This window comes from Styela clava, chromosome 8 (genome assembly GCF_964204865.1).
Source record: "Styela clava chromosome 8, kaStyClav1.hap1.2, whole genome shotgun sequence".
In the NCBI taxonomy this organism is placed as follows: domain Eukaryota; kingdom Metazoa; phylum Chordata; class Ascidiacea; order Stolidobranchia; family Styelidae; genus Styela; species Styela clava.
In genome coordinates this window covers 10,213,794-10,234,722 of record NC_135257.1, presented here as the reverse complement: position 1 = coordinate 10,234,722, position 20,929 = coordinate 10,213,794, and the positions used below count along the sequence as shown (strand labels likewise).

Here is a 20,929-nt window from a genome sequence, read left to right as displayed (position 1 = left end):
AAAAAGATGAATAATGTTACAACATTGTCTTGTATCATAATTTGGTAAGCTAAAATTGGTACTCCTGAAGTATGCGTACCAAGATGGCGGACACCGAAACGTAGTATGTGTACCAGGTTAGGCTATCATTTTATTCCTACTTCCCTTATTTTAATTCTATTACAAGTTCGAGAACTACCCAAGTAACGTAGTATTTGTATCTAAAATTATGGCCTAACCCTTACCTGGTACACAAACTACGTGCCGGTGTCCGCCATCTTGGTACACATACTTCAGGAGCACCCTAAAATTTTGCACCGAACAATATTACCTGACACTTTTTGCACTCAAAGTTTGCACCATAGACTAGAGTACTAGACCTTTTCTATGTATTGAGTATATTATCAGTGAATCTCTATAGCTAGTGTCTACCGGGAGTTGGCATGGCTGTGTTGGCATGTCCGCGTGGGATGCTCGAGTTCGAGTCCACTCAATTGCGCTGATAGTGCAAATTAGTTAGTCTATATCGGGCCGAACGAATTCCCGTCTTCTCATAACCAAGAGTCTTCTTGTAGAGTGTGTAAACTCTTCTTTTACGGTACGCCTATTTAAAATATTTACCTTCTATTTCAACGAGGTAGTCATAATGAATTCAATTATGTGTAACTCTCAATGTTTATGTGACACTTTGCAACTTCACTTCATTTGATTTCATTTCGCAAAATGTTCCACTAAAGGATCTCGCAAAATAGTTTATACGCTAATCTGAGCAATAGTGCTGAAGCACATTTTCAAACAAAAACGCACGACATCATAAAGTGCTCTGAACGCGTTATTTTGTCAAAAGTCCCTGAATGGAACTCTTACACATCCAAGTAAAAGACATATACCTTCCGTTCGGTGAATCATTTTCAACCATTTTTTAATAAAACTAAAACACTTTGACAATGGTGCGTCTCATTAAAAAAATTTTAACAACTAAATACCTTCTCATTCAGCAGTTAATTGGTTGTGATTACTATTACAGCTGCACCGATTTATGGTTAAAATATACCTGTCTTCTGCACTTAAATATACCTATACTACAGCAGTCCCTATTGAACCCTACAGAGTCACATGCGCATTTTTCCTCTCTGCGCTTTATGCTGCCGGCGTTACCGACAAAGTCGCGCTGGAAGCGTTGGTTTCGAGGTGGTTCACTTCCTGGCTCACTTGCACCTTTTTCAATGGATGACAAATCAGTCGCAGAGTGCCATGCGTTAATGTTACCAATTGATAAACTTTTTTTATTATTTGAGTTTATTTGTACCTTGTGGTACGAATACAGCTCATGCTTGTGATGTCAGAAAGCCCACAATTCGCTATCATTAACTAGGTATTCTGATGAATGCTTTTTATTGCGCTATTTTGTATTGCTATTATCAGTTGCTACGGATCAAACATTGGTCCAATTTTTGATACTACGGGATTAGTAGACCCACACTTTAAAATGGTAATGTCTTATTGAACCAATGCATGACCAAATGATTTAAAATGTTGCATTAGAAAAATTTAAAATTGACCAGCTTGTGTAATGTTTAAAAATTGAAAGGAGTCTACTTATCACCATCATAATTTTGATATATTGTATTGTATATTTGATAACCATTGTTGTTAAAATTTATTATTGGGTCTCTTTATATCTGACTTTCAAATAACACACGATTTCTACTTTTCATAATTTAGCCACTTCCTCGTACATATTAGTTATAAGTTGATTTAATCCACAATCACCTCGTTATTGTGAGGTCACAATTTAAAATAATTTATACACTATGAATAATAATAATCTCCCAATAATATTTAATTCAAAATATAATAATTCAAACTCATTTAGTGCCATTCTAATAAGTACAAACTCTGTGCGTCATGTTTCAAACTTGGAATCCTCGTCGAGTGCGTACAGCACAAGTAGTATGGGTTGCAAATTCATATGATCCATTGGATTTGCGGAGCACCATCCCAGTATCACGGCATAAATTTCTAAATGAAACAGGTTAGTTAAATTGTCAGTGATTTTTTTCAAAGTCATATTAGAAATGCGGTTTGATATGCAATTCGACCTAGTAGTATGAATCATTAGAGAATAGAAATGGGTTTCATTTTCGCGATATGCCGAAGTTAAGCTGTAGGCCTACTCGGTACGGTTACGACTGTCGGTTCTAAGTACTACTCGTAGTAAACAGAATTAAAAGCCAGTTTATTCTTGAAAATCTATCATTGTTTAGCACATGAAAATATGCATATATATGTCATTTGTATATATAAAACCCGCTGGTTATGCATAGAAGCTATTAAAAGATTTACAGATAAAGAGAAATAGATGCAAAATTTTCAACGTTTAAGTCTGCGTACCACATGAAATGTTTTATGAGCCTACTGAATAAGTCGGATTGTTGAACAGGTTTTCATATAAAATTGGGTATACTGGGTACATACTAATCAGATAAAAACAGTGCCTAAAAAATTCCATGTACTGCTGTTCTGAGTTGTAGAGCAGCTTTGTATCGTGAGGCGAACGGTTACGGTAAGCATATGAAGTGAAAATCGTGCTATGTTCTGGGTCAGGATAGATATAATACTTGGCAGAAAGTTAGAGTATCCATATGAAATGAGATTTATACAAGTGGAATACATCCGGTGATCGTATTAAAAATTTTCAGAAAAGGTTCTTTTTTTGTATCGAACCCGCTATCTACTATTTCAGAAAATGTATGTATGTCACTACGTGAACTAAATAAACATGACGCGCGTTACATAAATCTAATTGCCAACTTTCGAAACAAGAACAATTTTGCCGATTATCATGACATTCCAAGTACGGGTTTCGCGCAAATCTGTGTGAACTCAATCCCACCACTGAACATCAGACTTTTGAGACACTAAGTAAAAACAATGACGTCTTGACCAGTATGTTCACATAAACTAAGTTTTATCCCATGTCATGCAGGTTTATACCGTTTTCTCATAATCACTCCTTTCGTCATTTATTTTCAGGGAGACAACTTCCTAAAATCAATAAGACAATTGAATGTCGAAGCAAACGAGGAAAACGTTACGAGAAATCTGATATATATCCTACAATGCCAAGTACCAGATGCGAAGAATGGTCAACGTTAAGACAAATGCTGCCTTCGCAGGTTTTCAAACGGTTTATTTTCTGAATTGGCGTCTTTTTTCTGGAGTGTAAAGTTATATTACATTAGATTAGTAACTTGGATAAGCAACCGCCTAGTTACATACGTATTAAGCTATTGTATGATGGAGAAAGTACATTCCTTTAATTTGGGCGAATTAATAGCTGAGATTAACAAGGGTCAAAGCGACTAGAGTTCCATCGCAAGGTCTTGCATAATCGACGTAATTAAACCAATTCATCTAACTTCTCTGGCTAGAATACCGGTTCTCAACCAGTGAGCCACCGAATTTTTTTTAGGTGAACTACAAATCTATTGAAAATTGCTATTAGTTAAATTTGATTGTACCAAACATGAATGATAATGATGTTTTTTTGCTACTGAATTGTATTTTAGTAATGTAAACAAATTGGTTTTGTTTTTCTCGTTGTTTTCCCCTTGCATGACATACTTGATAGGCCCCAGAATTTGTTGTGCAACGAAAGTGGGCCACGAAAGAAAAATGGTTGAGAACCACTGGGATAGACTATACCTATCACATACGTTCATTCCTACTAATCTTGCTGATAACCCGATGCTAATTCTTCATGCATTTTTGTTGAAACTGATTTTTTTACGAATTGTTACAAATGATTTAACCGAATTTTCGGATTTCTGCATAAAATCCACTCTCGAGACTGATAAAGAAGCTGTTTTATTTCAGGGAAGCCCATTGAAACCATTTCCCCCTAACTGGGGCACTGGAGTGACTCCGAAGCCTCCTCTCAGCTCATCTCTACAATGTAGATTTCCAATCATCAACAGCCCTATGACGAGATATGTCGATGCCATGCATGGCACTAACAGACTGTTCAAGTTGCATTGATTTTTTGACTAAATATATTATACCCAAACAGAATTGGTATGTGGGAAGATACAATTAGCTCGACGGTGAGCGTACCAACACTATGTCGGTTATAAGGATTAAAATAGCGCGTAGGTGCGAGAGGGTTTTTGGACTCCTGGCGCTGCAGGGTCACTTGACTGCGGGTGGGCCACGGCTGGCCACACATAGCCTACGGTAAAGATGACTGGTGAACAAATATCCTTCCAAACATGGATTGATATCCCAGCAGCCGTATATTTCACCTATCCGGCATAAATACGAGACTCCGACGCAGCTGCAAGATCTATTTCGAATTTAAATACAACTTTGGGAAATGAACATCAGACAGCGATACATATATATATATAATACCGGTACCGCACTACTTCAATTTAGGATTGGATTTTCATATTTATCTAACGGATTATAATGACGGATCATGGGACTACATTATAAATTTTTGGTAAAAAAAACTTCAGTACCACCAGCAGTACTTGATTGAACTTGCAGTACATGAAGATGATTGAGAATGGCTCTATAACGATGAAATGTTCTGCGTTAGTCGTAAATGGCGGAGAAGGCCATATTCATTCAAAAAAAAACTTTCATCTTATCTTGTTTAGCAATTATTTTGAGAAACTCCTGTTTTGTAGATTGAGTGATTTTTGTGATAAAAATAAATAAATCCATGTTTGGTTTTTAGACAAATTATTCGACAAGACATGCCATAACTGACCTTGATAAATAGATATTGACAAATTCGACAAAGAATAAAGTGTTTGCTGTGCCTTATTATACCTAAAATGGTTTACTGTTGGTCATAGCATAATCATTCGCAAACATAGTCACTATGCTATTCGAGGTTGCACATCTGCCTCTCATCAGATCATTTACATGGAAGACTTCAATATAATACGTTAATACTTATTATTCAGAAGTCCGTGCAATTGAATCCGGAGTGCTTTATGACTCATACTTGGGTCCTTTATTATTCGCCATTTTCATACACAACTTACAATGCTCCTATTTGCTAACAAACCCATTTGCAAGTAATACTGGTTTTCTAGAAAGTCCTGAAACTTCGTTTGACCGCTTAATCTAGAAATAGAAAAGATTTATGTTTGGATGCTCTGTAACACGATGGTACACAATCGGTCTATTTGCAACTTTGATAAAATGTCTATGAAAATCAAAAAATATGAAATCGAGCTTGTATCTGTAACTTTGTAAAACTAATCAGAATTAAACATTGCCAATTGTTTTCAGTGTTTGTCAATGAGGTGCAAAATTTCTCGCGTGGTAAACATACTGAGCAAACTTCATGATAACGCAGATCCAAGTAGCCTGCATTGGATACATCCAATATTGATTTTTTTAAACGTATATTCAATATGCAGTCATCCTCTATCTCATACTATGTATAATTTCTGGTGACATGATTGTATTGCTTGTTTATTGTTCGTTTCTTTTCTGTCAAGCAATTTGATTCTTTTGATTTTTTGGCCCTTATTCACTTTTGAATTTGATAAATTGTCTGCATACCGGTATTTGGTATGCTTGTGCTTATGTTCAGGTTCAAACTAACTCAATTTATTTTGAAACATCATCTTAATGAATCACACCTTCTAGATATTGTTTTATTATGCATGATCTGTATGAGTGATTCCGGTGGAGTATCGGGATTTTGAATGATCTAGTAGGTATGTTTTTTCCTAGATATCTAACAGCTAGCTGCTAGATAGCAGCCTACCCAGTTTTATCTGCGATTTTAGTCAATCTGAACCTTGATATCTGCCCTTCGAATATTTTATCATATATATGTCTCTAATGCTCAGCCTCCAACATACCACCATTGCGAAAATATTCAGGAAACGTGCCATAGTTACCACCCAAGATTTTTCAATCATTTTCCACAGTTTAGCGCCTTTGCTCCTTGAAAGACTGTTTAAACGGGGATTACCCTCCAGCCACCTAGTCTTAGACTCTAGTCCAGAGCAGGGGTCACCAAACATTTTTGACCGCGGGCCGGAAAAGACTCAAACTGTGTTGAAACGGGCCGGACAAATATTTTTGTCAATGCAATACAATAAATTCACAAAAGTTGGGAAATCCATTCAACTTATTCAACAATATATATATGCTATATTTCTGAAGGCTCGCATATTAGATTCTATCTATATCGCAGAATATAGATCGAGAACATTCTAGGAAAACAAATATACAAGATTTCTTTATCTAGACAACTAACCTCAGTTTAGCTGTTGCAGTCATGTATTAGGAATGTTACAAAACCCGCTTTTTCGCTCAAAATAATGTACGGATCACGTCCGCTAAGTACCGTTACGCCTTGTCGGAATGCCGCTCATGAAAACGACTACGGACTGCCTGCTGTATCATGGAATTCCATGAAATTTTGACATAATTTAGATAAAATAAACAACTATTATCTGGTATTTGATTTTTTTTATTACCGCATGAATTTCCCAACATTCGGAGCTTTTAAAAATTACGCTCTATTTATACGTAGTACAGATTAATGATATTGTCTATAGCCACTAATAAAATTTATGTGGACGTGTGTATTTCTTGTCTAACCTAATACTTACTAATTTTTATGAAATTTGTACAATCAAAACATCGTTAACTATTACCGACAATGAACCACTGTCAAACTAACGTGCACAACTCCAGCGTTTATTTGCGACGATCTTTCGGCGGTATCAAGACCGTTGGTGTTAAAAAGTAACGCAAAATTAACAGAAGTTAAGATGAAATGCTACTTAAAACTTTAAACGACTGACATCTTTTAACAGTATTACGGTGAAATGCTATTTAAACGACTGACACTCTTTAGCAGTTACTTTTTTAAGATTGCCATGACGAAAAATTTTATCCTAATTTTGCGTAACTTTTTTAACACCCTGTATATATATCCCGGGGAAGATGAAAGCCGATAAGACGACTTATTCATATGGCGAACCACGATCCCTCGTTAGGTTACCAGTCCATGTCGGGTATGGAATTAGTTAACCAGTTACCGCTATTTGTTTCGGGTGCATGACTCGATGATAGAGGAAGCCATAACCGACCAGTGATTACGTTTAGTACGATGCACCACAATTTATCATATTTAGGTCTTGGAAAACAATACCAGTAGTTCAATTATTCCTCCACCACCAAGTCCATGCTTCCGAAAACAAACAATATAACTAATCCCATACCCGACTTGGAATGGTAACCGGACGAGAGGCCGTGGTTCGCCATATGAATAAGCCGTCTTATCGGCTTTCTTCTCCCCCGGGATAAATATGCAAATCCTATCCTATCCTATGTTCACATGTGGCATTTTAAAGCCGAATTTTGATTCACCCATCAGGATATTTCTATTTACGAGGCCCGATGTTCCGAGGTTTATCTGGGGAGACATCAAAGATGGGAATGTTGTCCTTAAGTATCTTTTATGAGACACATTATAATATTACAATTGGTGATTTGAACATCAATAACACAATATGTCAGACAATATATGTGCAAAGTTCCGCAAAACAACAAACATTAGAAAAAATATCGAGTTTATTCAGATGATAATATTTGTTTTGATAATAAAAATAGAATGGAAGTATATGAACCAACATCTATGAACATTTATGAAGTTTTGACACACATATATACAAACAACTTGACAAAATCGATGAACTTGTTTATACTTATGGAATCATAGAGTAATGTTGGAACATTTTTTGAACAGGTTATCAACTCTGTCTTCCTAATACTTATTTGACTGTAACATGAAAATAGTTGAAAAAAATGTTAGATTTCAATAGGCTTGATAACTGGTTTTCGAATATGACGCATTGACGACCCCGGTTCAGTAGGTTTGAATGGTGCCAGTGCTCCGTATGGTCGAGGTATTGGTAATTCACCCTCATCATCTGGAATGTATGCATTGGGTCTTGGTTCTGCAGTAGTTGTCAGACCGCCGGATAACTCGTATTGTTTCTGTTCGTAATTTGGTTGCTGAAACAATAAGTTCGTTCATGTTAGTAGCTAGCATAATACTGCTAAAGAAACATATAAATGGTCAATAGGACATAAGCATTGTTTGGGGTTTATTTTTATATTCTGCTTCTTCAATTTGCACTATTCGTCAATGTGATTTTGCCAAGCTGCTATGTTCAGCTATTTTAACAAACATAACAACATCCAGCAAAATTTATAAACGATATTTAAAAAATATGAGGTGCAATACACAATCATTTACACATTGTTGATTTAGCTGTCTAGTGGCTGTTATAAACATCTGAAACGTTTATTGCTTTGTGGGTAAACATGAACAATAACCAAATCATATATGCATGGCTTGCATTCTTTATCCCCTTAACAATAGACGGAAACACCATCCCCACTCATGCATAAGAAAAACATGATCGTAAGCATACATGGACCATAAGTGGAACTGAATAACATCGCCCTTGTCATCAGCAGAAAAAGCATAAACTGCAACAATCAATGGCTGTCAAGTGAAAGCTTCAAATAATATCAGAATTTGACATTTGAACTGGTGAAACGAATGGAAGATTTCGATAGCTTTAATGGTAAAAATACAATGTACTTCTTTTACAGCAAATTCATGGCTTGGGTCTGAGTTTACTACATATTAATTTTACACTCAAGGAACAATATTCAAATGCACCTTGGCTAGGTAAATGATCAGAGAAAGGCATTTTACATGTTTCTTGAAACAATTTTATTGTATGTAGCACATGTTTATTTCTATTTGGTTTGATTACATAAACAAAAAAGTTTTGAGAGAAACCATTTCAAATTAATCTTACCATTCCTGCCTCTGCAAGTTGTTGCAATTTTTGTTCATCAGTTAACAACATTTTCGTCCATTCATGTTCAATTTCTTCAGATGGTGGTTCACCCTGACAAAATGGCATTCGCAATCAAAATTTTAGAATACTTCTGCATATTTGGTATAGATTAGGAATGACTTACAACCTATGGGTCATGGATAGATATTTTGAAATATGGTGAAATTCGTTACAAATATATGAAAAGTCACACCTGTTCCAATCTCCTATAACATTGCTCCAATTCTGATTCTTTTTCTTTAATATTTTGCTGTAAATGAAGGGCGTTAGCCTGTTGCATTGCTAGCTCAGATACCAAGGCCATCATTTTTCTTGTCACATCTTTGATTTTTCTTGGGCAATCATTTACCTGCATACAACACAATTATAACCATTGGCTATAAGACTAATTTATGGTGACAGGTCAAGCAATATTTCACAAGCATAACCACAGTCATTGAAGCTATATCTCTGATGTGGTTACTAATTAGGGAAATTTAAGCGTGATCATGGCACCTAGCGAAAGCATTGGCTTCTGCATAAGAGGCAATGTGATCTTGATGCATAATTTTTATAAATTTCCACAAAGCAAATCAAAATTATTTAAAAGGTTGTTGCTCTTGGAATGGTGATAAATAAGAACAAATATCTGCTTTACTTTTAAGCTTGTATAGAAAAGAATTGCACACCTTTTTTGAAAGTGTCAATGAATCTTCTTGTCCAGCATCTACTTTCTTTTGTACACGATTAGCAAGTCTCGATGCCTGATCAAATATTAAATCTTTATCCAACAAAGTTTCCTCTTTCTGAGCAAGTCGTATTTCAAGCTGATATGAAAGAATTGTATAAAGTTGAATTCAAATTATGTTTGCTTATTGCAATGAGTAAAAATTATATATCCCACAAAGGTAAAATGGACATTGGTAAATGACCAAATAAAAGTGAGAGATTAATGAAAAACCAACTTCTTCCATTTTCTTGTGTAATTCAGTAGGTGTTGGATCTTTTCCGCCAAGCAATCGTACTCTATTTGGTTGTTCCGGATCCTCAAGTTTTTTCTCCAAACCTCTCATACGATCCTGACATTGAGCCAACTGAAAATATATTAATTAAAGTCTGAATTTGTTCCGAGTGTATCTCTCCTTGAAAAGGGTAGTATGTATTGTAGATAGTGCCCTTTATATGCTATTTATATACTCTTTTTGGTACTTCAGAAGTATGTACACCAAGATGGCGGACACCGGAACGCCGTATGTGTAACAGATTAGGGTTAGGCCATAATTTTAAGTAAAAATACTACGGGACCCACATGGCTGTTCACCGAACTCGTAATAAAACTAAAATTAGGAAAATTGAAATAAAATTATGGCCTCACCCTAATCTGGTACACATACTGTGTTCCGGTGTCTGCCATCTTGGTGCACATACTTCTAGAGCGCCCCCTTTTTATCGTAATACATACCTGAATTTGTAATGTAATCAGCTCATCACTGAGATGAAGTCGATTTGGTTGATTTTTTCGAGCAAGTTCTATCAATCGATATTCTTCTGTAAGTTGCATTCTCAAAAACCTGTTCGCAAAATTAAACGTTAAACAAAATTAATATTAAGTGTTAAGATGCTATCGCATCATTGATACCTCTAGGCAGGTTCCCGAACCAATTCCAAAAAGTGATAATTATGTGCGAGAGGATCGCTCGACACGGACGAGTAACCATATCAGACTTTAGCTTCATTGCCTTGTCCCACTATACATCAATTCCAAAGCTTCATCGATTTAAGAATTTCCGATTAATTGAATATTCTCTATATCTGATTATATCTGTAATATATCTAAATATTACCTGATTTCTTCTTCAAGTGCACGAACAGCAACATCTCCATTAGAGATCATGATATCTTGTATGTTAGATTTTTCATAAAATATACAAACTTCCTCTTCTCGTTCTACTAACTGTACTCCTCTGTCATTACGATGTTGAACAGCGATTTCATATCTTAAAACAAAAATGTTATGTCATGTTTGCAAGCTTATTCAATATGGTGCCTGCAAAATCACACGAAGCTGGATGCCAAAATATGCTTTTTAAGGTTGTTGCAACAGGATAAAACTTATTTATTTTTGCACTGTATTAGTGACTGTCGAAGTTAGTTGCATCAGTCTTCTACCATTATCTATATGATTCTGTGATAGTACACTTTAGTGAATTTCTACAAAATCCGCAAGACCAGTAAAAGTCAGTTATTTGGTGAAGTAAGATTGCTAATACGTTAAATATAGGTTGTTGCATTTTAGAAACACACAAGTAAATAAGACGTAATGGAAATAAGTACCGTGACTGAAAATATAGAGTCCCTACTTGTGGCTAGTAGCTATTGATTGCAAAAAATACTTTCACTTCACATTTAGGATGTTTTGCTATTTCTAAATCAGTATGAACTTAAGCTGATTAGAGCTAATAATTGTTACAAAATTCAAGTTTATCCAAAAGTTTTGCTTAACAATATTCAGAAGGACCTGAGTGTATATGGTAGACCTGGAGTTCTATTGTCTACAAGGCTGTTGTTGCAAAGTCCCCGTCAATTTTTATTTATGTTTTAAACATAGTATTGAAACGATGAATTGCTTTCTGAATCTGAAAATACCCAGATAAGCGCCATATTTATCTTTTGAGCTTCAGTCGTGAATTCCCCCCAGGTTGAAGATACCAGCAAATACAAATACCTTTTTCTTAGTTGCACCATTTGTTCTTCAGCTTGGTTGTTTAGTGTATTCAATTTACTGATCTGGGCTTTCAGTTGTTCACGTTTCTCAGCCAGCTCACTCTCCAAAACAAGTGCTTTTGATCTCTCGTTCCTCAATGAGTCTCTCAACACAAGAGAATTCATATGCTTCAAACGAGCTTTCTGAAGGTTCCTGAAGAGAGTAATCACATTTTTATTAAGTGCCAAGTTAAGTAATGAATACTGAACCACAGGATGTAAGATAATGCATCTCAGTGTGATAGAGGGAATTATACAGCAGTACAATACTATTATTACAAAGTGGATTTTCCAGTTATTTTGGCAATATATTTTCCAATTCTAAGCAAGCTGATGCCTGACAAACTCGCTAAGACCAGAACACTCACTAAAACGTGCAAAAAACATCAAAAAACTCACTAAAACCTGCAAAATTTGACAAAAAAACTCGCTGAAACATGCAAAAACCATCAAAAAACTTGCTAAAACTACTAAAATATGCAAAAAACACACTAAATTTGCCAAATGCTAATAATATTTTGTCGAAAGGCAAAAAAATTATATTAATCTCGTTTCACCTTTCAAGATTGGATACAGTGGTTCGTAAAATTTCAATTTCATTCGATAATATTTTAATCTTTTCTCTCATTTCAGCAGCTTTCTGAGTACTCGCTTGAATTTGGTTGACACATTTGTTTCTTTCATTCTAAAAAACGAGAATTAGATTTAATACTGGTGTATTAGGGTATCTGTAGTTCTTAAAGACATAGTGAGATTATACAGTATGATGGGATTTGTTCTTGGAATGTCAAAATAATCAGCGAAGATGTTTTTTATTTTATTGTTTTAGGCATTAGACGACTGCAGCAAACAGGTAACCGCAGCTGACGACTAGTGTTATATTTGATGTTTCTGAAATTATATATTAGATTTATGTAAAGCAGGGATGTGCAAACTGCAGCCCGCAATGAAAAATTGAGCGGCCTGCGGAGAAGTGCCAATTTGGAATTGTGTGCCCACGAAAGTTTTTTTTAGTTCAATTAATTTAGTACTTTGCATCGCAAAATAAACAATGTTTAGTGCATGTAACTACTAGAAAGGCTATCTTAAATAAAGGTGCGGCCAGCGGCTTCACCCAGTTACTTGTATCTGGTCCTCCTGTAATAAAATTGGAACACCCCTAATGTTAATATGTGTTTAAATGTTAATATGATGTTAAAGTTGTTCTTATCCTGTAATCTTATGATACGTTCTTGTATTATTATAGAATTATAAATTTGGAATGGTATTCTGCAATGAGGAAACCTTGTGTTAGTGAGATACATTTGTCCAAATGTACAGTCATTGCAGGTTAAATCTGCTTAACTTAGCTATAAAACTCAGAAAATACCTTGATTATGTCATATAATTTTGCTGATTCTTGAAGGCGAACCTGGACTTCTGTGTTTTTCTTCTTATGATCAGTGATGGATAAATCTTTAGATTTCAATTCATTTATAGCTTTGATAGATCGTTGCTAGAAAAAATAGTGCAAAAATTCGTGTAATATAATAAAATCTATACTTTCTCCTTTCTTGATATTTCATGTATGTCCTGATAATAATTACCAAGGTAAAGCATGTGGTAATGTAATAAATGTCATAATATTGCAATTCATTATACAGTTTTCAATAACATGCATATATGTTTTTACTCCTGTAAACTTTCCAATAGCAGAGGTGGGCAATTACTTTTCCGAGTGGGCCAGTTACAGATAATAGACTTGGATACTGGGCCGAAGGCTCGAAACTCAATATGAAAAACTATGAATTAAAAACAGTTTATTTACATCAGCTAGGCTAATGTTTAAATAATAATAAGAAGCACAATGTAACCATCGGGGCATTATGGAGTTTTTTTCAACAGAAATTTATATCCATAAAAACCATGGTCATAGTTTCAGCAGACACAAGTGGGCCGGATTCAATACTTCGGTGGGCCATATCCGGCCCGCGTGTCGTTATTTGTCCACCCTCGCTTTATAATTTATACTGTTTCTTATATACAAAGAAAGTAAGGCTTCAGTAAATCAGGTCCAGACCAAAGTAATATACTCTGTAACGGTGTATTACAAATTTTAGACAGAGAAGGATATTGCTGGAAAAGCGATTGAAAACGTAGTCTAATGGAAATCAATATCTGTACTAAACCTACTTCTGCTCTCATATAATCCCTTGCTTTTTGTTCCCGTTCATCTGCCTTGATTTGTGCAAGTCTTGTTAACTCAACAACTTCAGCACGTAGTTCTTCTTGACGTTTGATTAATTGTTCTTCTTCCAAGGCACAATCATCAACTTTCACCTGTTCAACTGAGGTCAGAGCATTTTGTTGTCCTAATTTTCGTTTAATTTCATCAACTTCGGACTGGAGTTGTTTTCTTTTTTCCAAAGATGAACCATCGTCTCTTGGAAACATGTCAACCTGTATAAATAACATCACATTTTCATGGTTACAATCATTGATGGGATTCAAAATTTTAGGAAGAGATTCTCTTTTGCATTGACTAACAACGAAAAACCTAAATTCCACCATTGGTTATTATTGCAATATTATCACAGGTAGATGCATTCTCTTTGGAATATTCATATTCAAAAATTTTGTATATTATATATTTGTGGATTAATATCAATTACTTGAGTTTCAAATAATATAAATAGAAAAGTTTCACAGCAAAATCTTAATGAGGTTGATTGGAGTAGCTGCTCCTTTCCCTCTCCCATTATGTAAGTGGATCTGTATGCGCTGAGTGCAAGTATACCGTAGCAAGAATCAAAACGGCTACTCTGAGTGTTTTAAAGGTATTGCAGTACACTTTCACTAACTATATTCTATTATTCGTCGGGCCAAAGTCAGACTTCCTCAGAATAATTTCGTGAGTCAAAGTTGTTGTCAACTGATCGTCCGAGGCAGTCCGACTTTGGTCAGACAAAACGTTACTGAATAAAATTTGTGAAAGTGTGATTCTCATTACTTTTGAACCAATCAATCAGTCCTTATATTTGCTGTTAATATTTTCCTAGTGTTGTAGAAATGTTGCTTTACAAGCAGTAATTTCAGATTTTGATTGAGGTGGAAATAAAGTTTTTCAGGCGTCACTATTTCTAACCAACCATTGATTTGGCTTTCTCCCAGATAAGTTCTGTATGTTGTAAAGCATCATTAACAACTTTCAGTTGTTGTTCAAGCTTTTTCAGTTGTCTCAGGTCTCTGTCTTTTTCTCTCTGTTTTCTAGTCAATGTATCATGCATTGTTTTCTTTTCTAACTGTGCATGTCGGAGATGTAAATCCAATGTTGCTCTGAAACATAATAATAGCATATAAACAAAAATGATTTACACAGAATAACACCATCATATCCAGGGCATTTAGAAAAAAACTCATTTGAATAAACATCTTTTTTCAAAGAGTTCATGAAGATAAAACTATTGCAGTCTAGGTGTACATCTACATTGGGAAATCCTAGTGTGACATTTTAAAGGATATGACTAAAATTCATTTATAGCCCGGCAGTGAGCGCACCATGCACGTGTCAGAAGTATACATGCCATAATCCCACTGATTAAAATGCTGTTGCAGGGTGGTTTACATAACCATTAATCACTTACAGCTTTCTCAGTCATTAACAATTGAAAATATGGATGGAATGATTATCTGGCAATCTGTTTTATTACAAAACCTTGCCTGGTTTATCATTTTACAAACGCTACATAATCCACCATCCCCTTTGCAGGAGCATAGAAAAATCTTATCCAGACTTTACAAATCTTAAAAAACACTACATATTGTATTCATCTTGTGAATTTGAATTAACCCAATTCACCTGTCACCCAATGAAACAGCTTCTCTCTCTTTTTCAAAATCAAAATCCTTCATGAGCTTGTCATATTCTCTCTCTTTTCCTTCTAAAATTTGTCGTTGACGATCTAACTCATCCTCTACCTGTGGAAAATTTTTTTTATCAAGAAGAATATTAAGAAGTGCACACTGATGACCATTTAAATGCGGCTTCAATCGTTCAAAACATTAAAAAATGATTTCGAAAATAACAAATATTTAAAATACCTCTTTCTTTTCTTCTTTTATTCTGAGTTTTTTTCCTTCAATGATTTTCATTTCTGCAACAACTACTTGATTATCATCTTCAAGGATTGCAAATTTCTTCGCTTGTTCCCTGCAAATGTAGGGACAGTTAAGCAAAGATTAAAAATAACTTGAATATTAAAAAAAAAAAATGATTTAGTTAGGAATAGTTGGGTAGCTGAAAAATCTCAGACAGTAATCAGTAATTTAGTAATCAGTAGTTTATTTTTTCACCACACTAAATGAATACAGAATGTAAAACGGGGCAAAAACAGATAATTCGGGGTGAAAGGAGTCGCGAGAAACCAATTCTGGTTATCGAGCGATGACACTCATTATTAAGTCTGACAGTAATTAAAATACAATGAAAAAGTTAAACGATATGAGAAGAAATAAAAGGCAAGGAAAATTGAATTTCCAAGAGATGCCCGATACATAGAGAAACAAAAAAACGACTCCAAGCACCTATTTGCGAGTAACCATGGGACTTCAGATTGTCATCTTTTTCAAACCTAGTTGCTCTGTTGGGTAAAATTATATACATACCCTCGTTCAAAAAAATGTAAAGAACATTACAAAAAAACAGGGACTTTTTACAGTTATACTTCTCATGATTTTTACTTGCAAGCTATAGTCCTATGCTGTAGTCTATCTAAACTTACTGCAGTATTTTATTGCTTTTGTCAATCTCTTTAGCGATCTGAGTTGGAATTCCATGTATTTGTACGAGATTATTTTTGACATTTTCTTGTTCTGCAATCGAACGTTCCAAGTCTTTGGAATCAACACTGTTTTGCCAATGCTTTGATTCCAAGTCTTCCTGCAACACAGTATGTCGAGAAAAATTTAAAAGTCAGTAAAAGTGACAGAATGTTAACTGTACATATGACACTAGAGATGATCAAGGAATTATTTTTTTAATAAATATCGAACTCAAATATACTTGAAAAGTAGATTATAATTTGAAAACTATCTTTACAATATTATTTCTTTCAGAAAATTGTGTTATTATCGTACAGAATTCTTGATTATGTCAAGTTTCACAAAATTTTAGAAGTTTGTTGCATTATAACAGATGTTCCCAACATCCCAACCTTTTTGGGCTGCGGACCCCTATTTGTGAATCTTAGGTTTGACGAACCCCCATCCTATGTTGTATCAATTTTTGTGCCTTAATGTGATGAATAAGGTTGCTTTTTACTGCACAATTTATCGATTCTCGGACCAATTTGACATAATATTTTGTATAAATATGCACTCCATTACTGAATCTGTGATGATATTATTTTCTTGTCCCTATCTTTCAATTTTTGATCTCGGTCTGTGTCCAATAAAAAAAAAAGCTTTTTTTAAATCTTTGACTGTTTTAATTCTTCCATTGGACATGATCGGTTACATCGGTACATGACCTCTCAAAATCCTAAATTGCCCTTTGATAACTTTAATAATAATAACATTAAATTGCCGACTCATTCACTCATTTCTTTATCTTATATATATTTTGTTTAATCCCACTTGCATTTACCCATGGTACTATATTATGCCATGATAACCTTATATACAGCATTTACAAGAGGGTCGGGAGCCTAGATGACCTTAATCGGTCCTGCACACCGACCCGCACAAAACAATAATCAATCGCTGTTTATTACTGATGAAATATTTTCTTCATTATATTATTATCTATTATTGTTTATATTAGTGTTGATTTTGTTTTTGTGGCAATAAATCTCACTCTCTCTCTCTCTAAATATTCATTTTACTTACTATCTTATTCAAGCCGTCTCATGAGATAAGTACATATACATATATATACTTCATATATTGAGCACATCATATATATTATATTAAGTGAATAAAGTATAAAGAAACTTGGAAGATATTCACTAAATATAATACACATTCACCTTCAAATTCTTTAATTCAAGTTGGCGTTGAGCATTTTCTTTTCTCAGTACGTCATTCTGTGTCCTCAATTCACCTTTCTTTTGTTCGATTTCCTCTAATTTTGGAGTTCGCTCGTAATCACGTTTTAATAAATGCAACTCTTCTTGAAGGCTGATATATAACAAATAAGATTAGATTATTATCACAACTGCACTATAAAGACAATCGCATATCAATACTCATTCACAACTCCGGGCATGATGACATGAAGTGCACTTCGCTCAAAGTTGAGTAGCGATAGCTTTACTCGGTATCTTTAATTACGAACCTAAAAAGTCAGCAACTAAAAACTAACTATGGTAACTACTGAAAATTCAAATTGTGATTAAAAGGAAAATAAAGATTTTAAAATTGTAGAAATACATAAGATTAAATTTGATTATCACAATTCTTCGTATAAAACTTTCCTCAGTATCATTATTTTTGAACTTTGTGTTTACCCTTTACGATATAGATACATACGATTCAAGCTTATATTGTAGAAGAAAATCTCGTTCCTCAATTTGATGTAGTTCATTATGCCTCTTCAACAAATCTTGCCTGAGTTTCCCAACTTCTGAATCAATATTTTCTGGGAAGTGATCAGCCTTGAATGTATGTATATAAAAGAGCCATTTAAATATAGATTCTTTGAAAATAATTATTCTGCGCTAAATATGACAAATGATATTTAGATTAGGAGTCTAAGTTATATTAGCTTCAGATTTACGAATCTCAATCCAGTTTTAAATATTGGCAATAAATCCAATACTGATGTTTACAAATTAGTTTTGTATTCTGAAATACTAAAATAATACCCTAAATACGATGCCCAATCCGCAAAGTCAACAAGCTATACCTATCAACTGCTATTAAATTTAATTGCTCTGCAAAATCAGGTTGAAAATAGAAAACATTTCATACCTTAGCTATCTCTTGCCTCTGTTTGTCAAGAACATTTGTGAAATCCTTCGCTTCATTCAACAATCTTGTCTCTGATTCTCTTTTACTAAATAAATAATCGATAGAAATACTGGAATAAAGTTCTTGATTAGCAAATTTACATTTAACAAAATTTTACAATATGAAAATTATACTCTATCTGTATTACTTATGGGATTAAGCACAGAATAATCAATTTAAATCTTTATTGATTTGGTGGAAGTACTTCAATAAATATTCATCAGAAGACAAACTTACTCTTTCAGCATATCATGAATTTCGCTATATTTCACTTTTAACTCTGCCATTCTTGTCCCAGTAATTTTTCCAGCATTGAATAACTGAAAAACATGAATTAAATGAAGACTTATTTAATCAAGATGATCAAAAATAAGACAAGTTGAAGTCCCATTGAGTAACTATGCCACCTTGATCATGCTTTGGAAGGCTTTCTGTACAAGTACTTACAATAACTTATAATTAATCGTTGTAAAGTTATTGAACATGCAGCTATCAATAAAATACTGGCAGTCCATCATATTTACATTTCAGTTCGACATAACTGGCTTGAACTATGACAATCAAAATGTGTGTCTGCACAGGATAATATAAGATGTTTATAGTGTCTGAATGTATAGATTACTGGATAAAATGTAATTATGCATTTAATATATTTGACATCTTCTGCTGTGTAAATGAAGAGTTATGAGCAGAGTTGTAGAGTGAACTAATTATGTAGGAGAGGATTGCTGGAATCTTTGTCGCCGTGGGGTGTGGTTCACGTGACTAACTAATCCCATACCCGACATGGACTGGTAACCGTATGAAAGGCCGTGGCTCGCCATATCATTAAGCTGGATATGTAAATCTTATCGTATCGCTACTTAAATATGAATAGGCAGTTTGCGTTCATAGCTTGATGGGATGAAAATGATTCGATCAATCGCACTTTAATAAATGTCAGGTCAAAACAAGTCGCGACAGCGAGAGGTGGGTATCAAGTTTAGCATGTTACAAAATACAAATGAATTACACTTTGAAAACGCACATATTGCTTAAATTGTGACCGATGCTATCAAGCTAATGCCAGAATGTTATTTTCATCAACGAATAGGAAATAATTACCCACTGATGCAATTGTTCATGCGGAAAATTAGAATCAATGTGGAAAATTAGAATCAATGTAAAAAATAATGTTGCGATGATTTTCACATAAAAAAATGTGTTACGAGTGGAATAGAATTATATAACCTATTCTCACCTCGTCCAAACACTGGAATGCAGGACTTGCTGATACTTCCACCTCACTTTCTTCCTGCCCTCCCACTCGAGGTGCCAATGCAGAAATCGGCCTGTCGTCCAAGCCTTCTTCGCCATCGTCTATTTCCATTTTCGTCGAAAAATCAAAAATGAATTCAAAGATTCACGGGTATCACTTCTATCAGCTGGATTTTGACTACATGCTTATAAAAGTCACAGTGCCAAGACAGGCTTACACTGGCATTTCCGCTGACTGCCGGATCTCAATCACAGATGGAAGTTTACACACAGTTTCCAAGGAAACATCACTCTTGCCACATGTGGCAGCAGATATCATCGCAAATCAATTTGTGCCACTTTGGATGTTTTAGCTAGATCTAGTTTATTTTTTCAAGATCTAGATGTAAAATTTGGAGTCTAGATCTTGGCTATAAAATCTACATTTTTTTTCAACGTTCCAAACATTATCCAGTGGGAAATAACTTAAGATAAGTTTATTTCGATTTCATAATCAGCATAAAAAGCGACTAAACGATTGATAAAAACAAATAAATAAAAAACTGACTATAAGAAGGCAAATAAAACCATGAATAAGGTTTAAAACGTACGGAATATAAGATGGAAGGTTTTGTCAAAAAGAAGTGGTACGTGTTCACTCAGCTAAAATGAATAAAATGATATGCATAATCGTAAGTATAATACTGTAATATGTGAATGAATATTATTTCGTTATTTAAAAGTAAGTGAAATCATATATTTACGGTTAAATATATTGATGTAAGCTTGATAAAACTCATTTCTATTGTATTTGTCTACCGGTACCATATGTAATGAAATTATACAATTTAAACATGTTTAGGACATGTGACGTTGGTGCGATGAGTCAGTGCTTAGTATTGTATTGTTGCCAAGTGGTGAGAATAATTTGTGTAGTTCAAGTTGCTTAATCCAGGATTTTAAAATTATAAAGTTATTTAAGTCTTATTTAAGTGCTATGGAATTTGTCTTTCTTTACTTTTTAGTGCTATGAACGATGCTAAAAATAAACTGAGAAACAGCATGAA

At 34.4% G+C, this 20,929-nt stretch overlaps 2 protein-coding genes across 2 annotated transcripts; one reads left to right on the top strand and one right to left on the bottom strand.

The window, feature by feature from the left end:
• Positions 1 to 1,845: 1,845 nt before the first annotated feature.
• LOC120346619 (uncharacterized) lies at positions 1,846 to 4,053 on the top strand. Its single transcript, XM_039416381.2, has 3 exons — positions 1,846 to 2,014; positions 3,016 to 3,158; positions 3,859 to 4,053. The coding sequence occupies exons 1-3, from the start codon at positions 1,888 to 1,890 to the stop codon at positions 4,018 to 4,020; spliced, it is 432 nt and encodes a 143-aa protein (XP_039272315.2). The 5' UTR covers positions 1,846 to 1,887; the 3' UTR covers positions 4,021 to 4,053.
• Positions 4,054 to 7,587: 3,534 nt separating this feature from the next.
• Positions 7,588 to 20,153, bottom strand: LOC120345761 (coiled-coil domain-containing protein 146-like). The gene is made up of 20 exons (XM_039415305.2): positions 19,867 to 20,153; positions 18,864 to 18,946; positions 18,588 to 18,672; positions 18,147 to 18,271; positions 17,645 to 17,795; positions 16,400 to 16,557; positions 15,720 to 15,828; positions 15,478 to 15,596; positions 14,768 to 14,954; positions 13,812 to 14,078; positions 13,009 to 13,134; positions 12,197 to 12,324; positions 11,602 to 11,793; positions 10,721 to 10,873; positions 10,339 to 10,447; positions 9,842 to 9,970; positions 9,566 to 9,703; positions 9,091 to 9,246; positions 8,856 to 8,948; positions 7,588 to 8,037 (listed from the first exon to the last, which is right to left on the bottom strand). Exons 1-20 carry the CDS (start codon positions 19,993 to 19,995, stop codon positions 7,831 to 7,833), a joined length of 2,844 nt encoding a protein of 947 aa, XP_039271239.2. The 5' UTR covers positions 19,996 to 20,153; the 3' UTR covers positions 7,588 to 7,830.
• Positions 20,154 to 20,929: the final 776 nt, after the last annotated feature.

Bases quoted from the DNA above. Each gene is read 5' to 3' on its own strand.
- LOC120345761 (XM_039415305.2), bottom strand. From the start codon at position 19,995: ATGGAAATAGACGATGGCGAAGAAGGCTTGGACGACAGGCCGATTTCT. The intron at 18,947-19,866 runs GTGAGAATAGGT...CATGTTTTTCAG, and splicing joins CATTCCAGTGTTTGGACGAG to TTATTCAATGCTGGAAAAAT. The intron at 15,597-15,719 runs GTATTTTAAATA...AATTTTCCACAG, and splicing joins TAAAAGAAGAAAAGAAAGAG to GTAGAGGATGAGTTAGATCG.
- LOC120346619 (XM_039416381.2), top strand. From the start codon at position 1,888: ATGTTTCAAACTTGGAATCCTCGTCGAGTGCGTACAGCACAAGTAGTA. The intron at 2,015-3,015 runs GTTAGTTAAATT...ATTTATTTTCAG, and splicing joins TAAATTTCTAAATGAAACAG to GGAGACAACTTCCTAAAATC. The intron at 3,159-3,858 runs GTTTTCAAACGG...GTTTTATTTCAG, and splicing joins GACAAATGCTGCCTTCGCAG to GGAAGCCCATTGAAACCATT.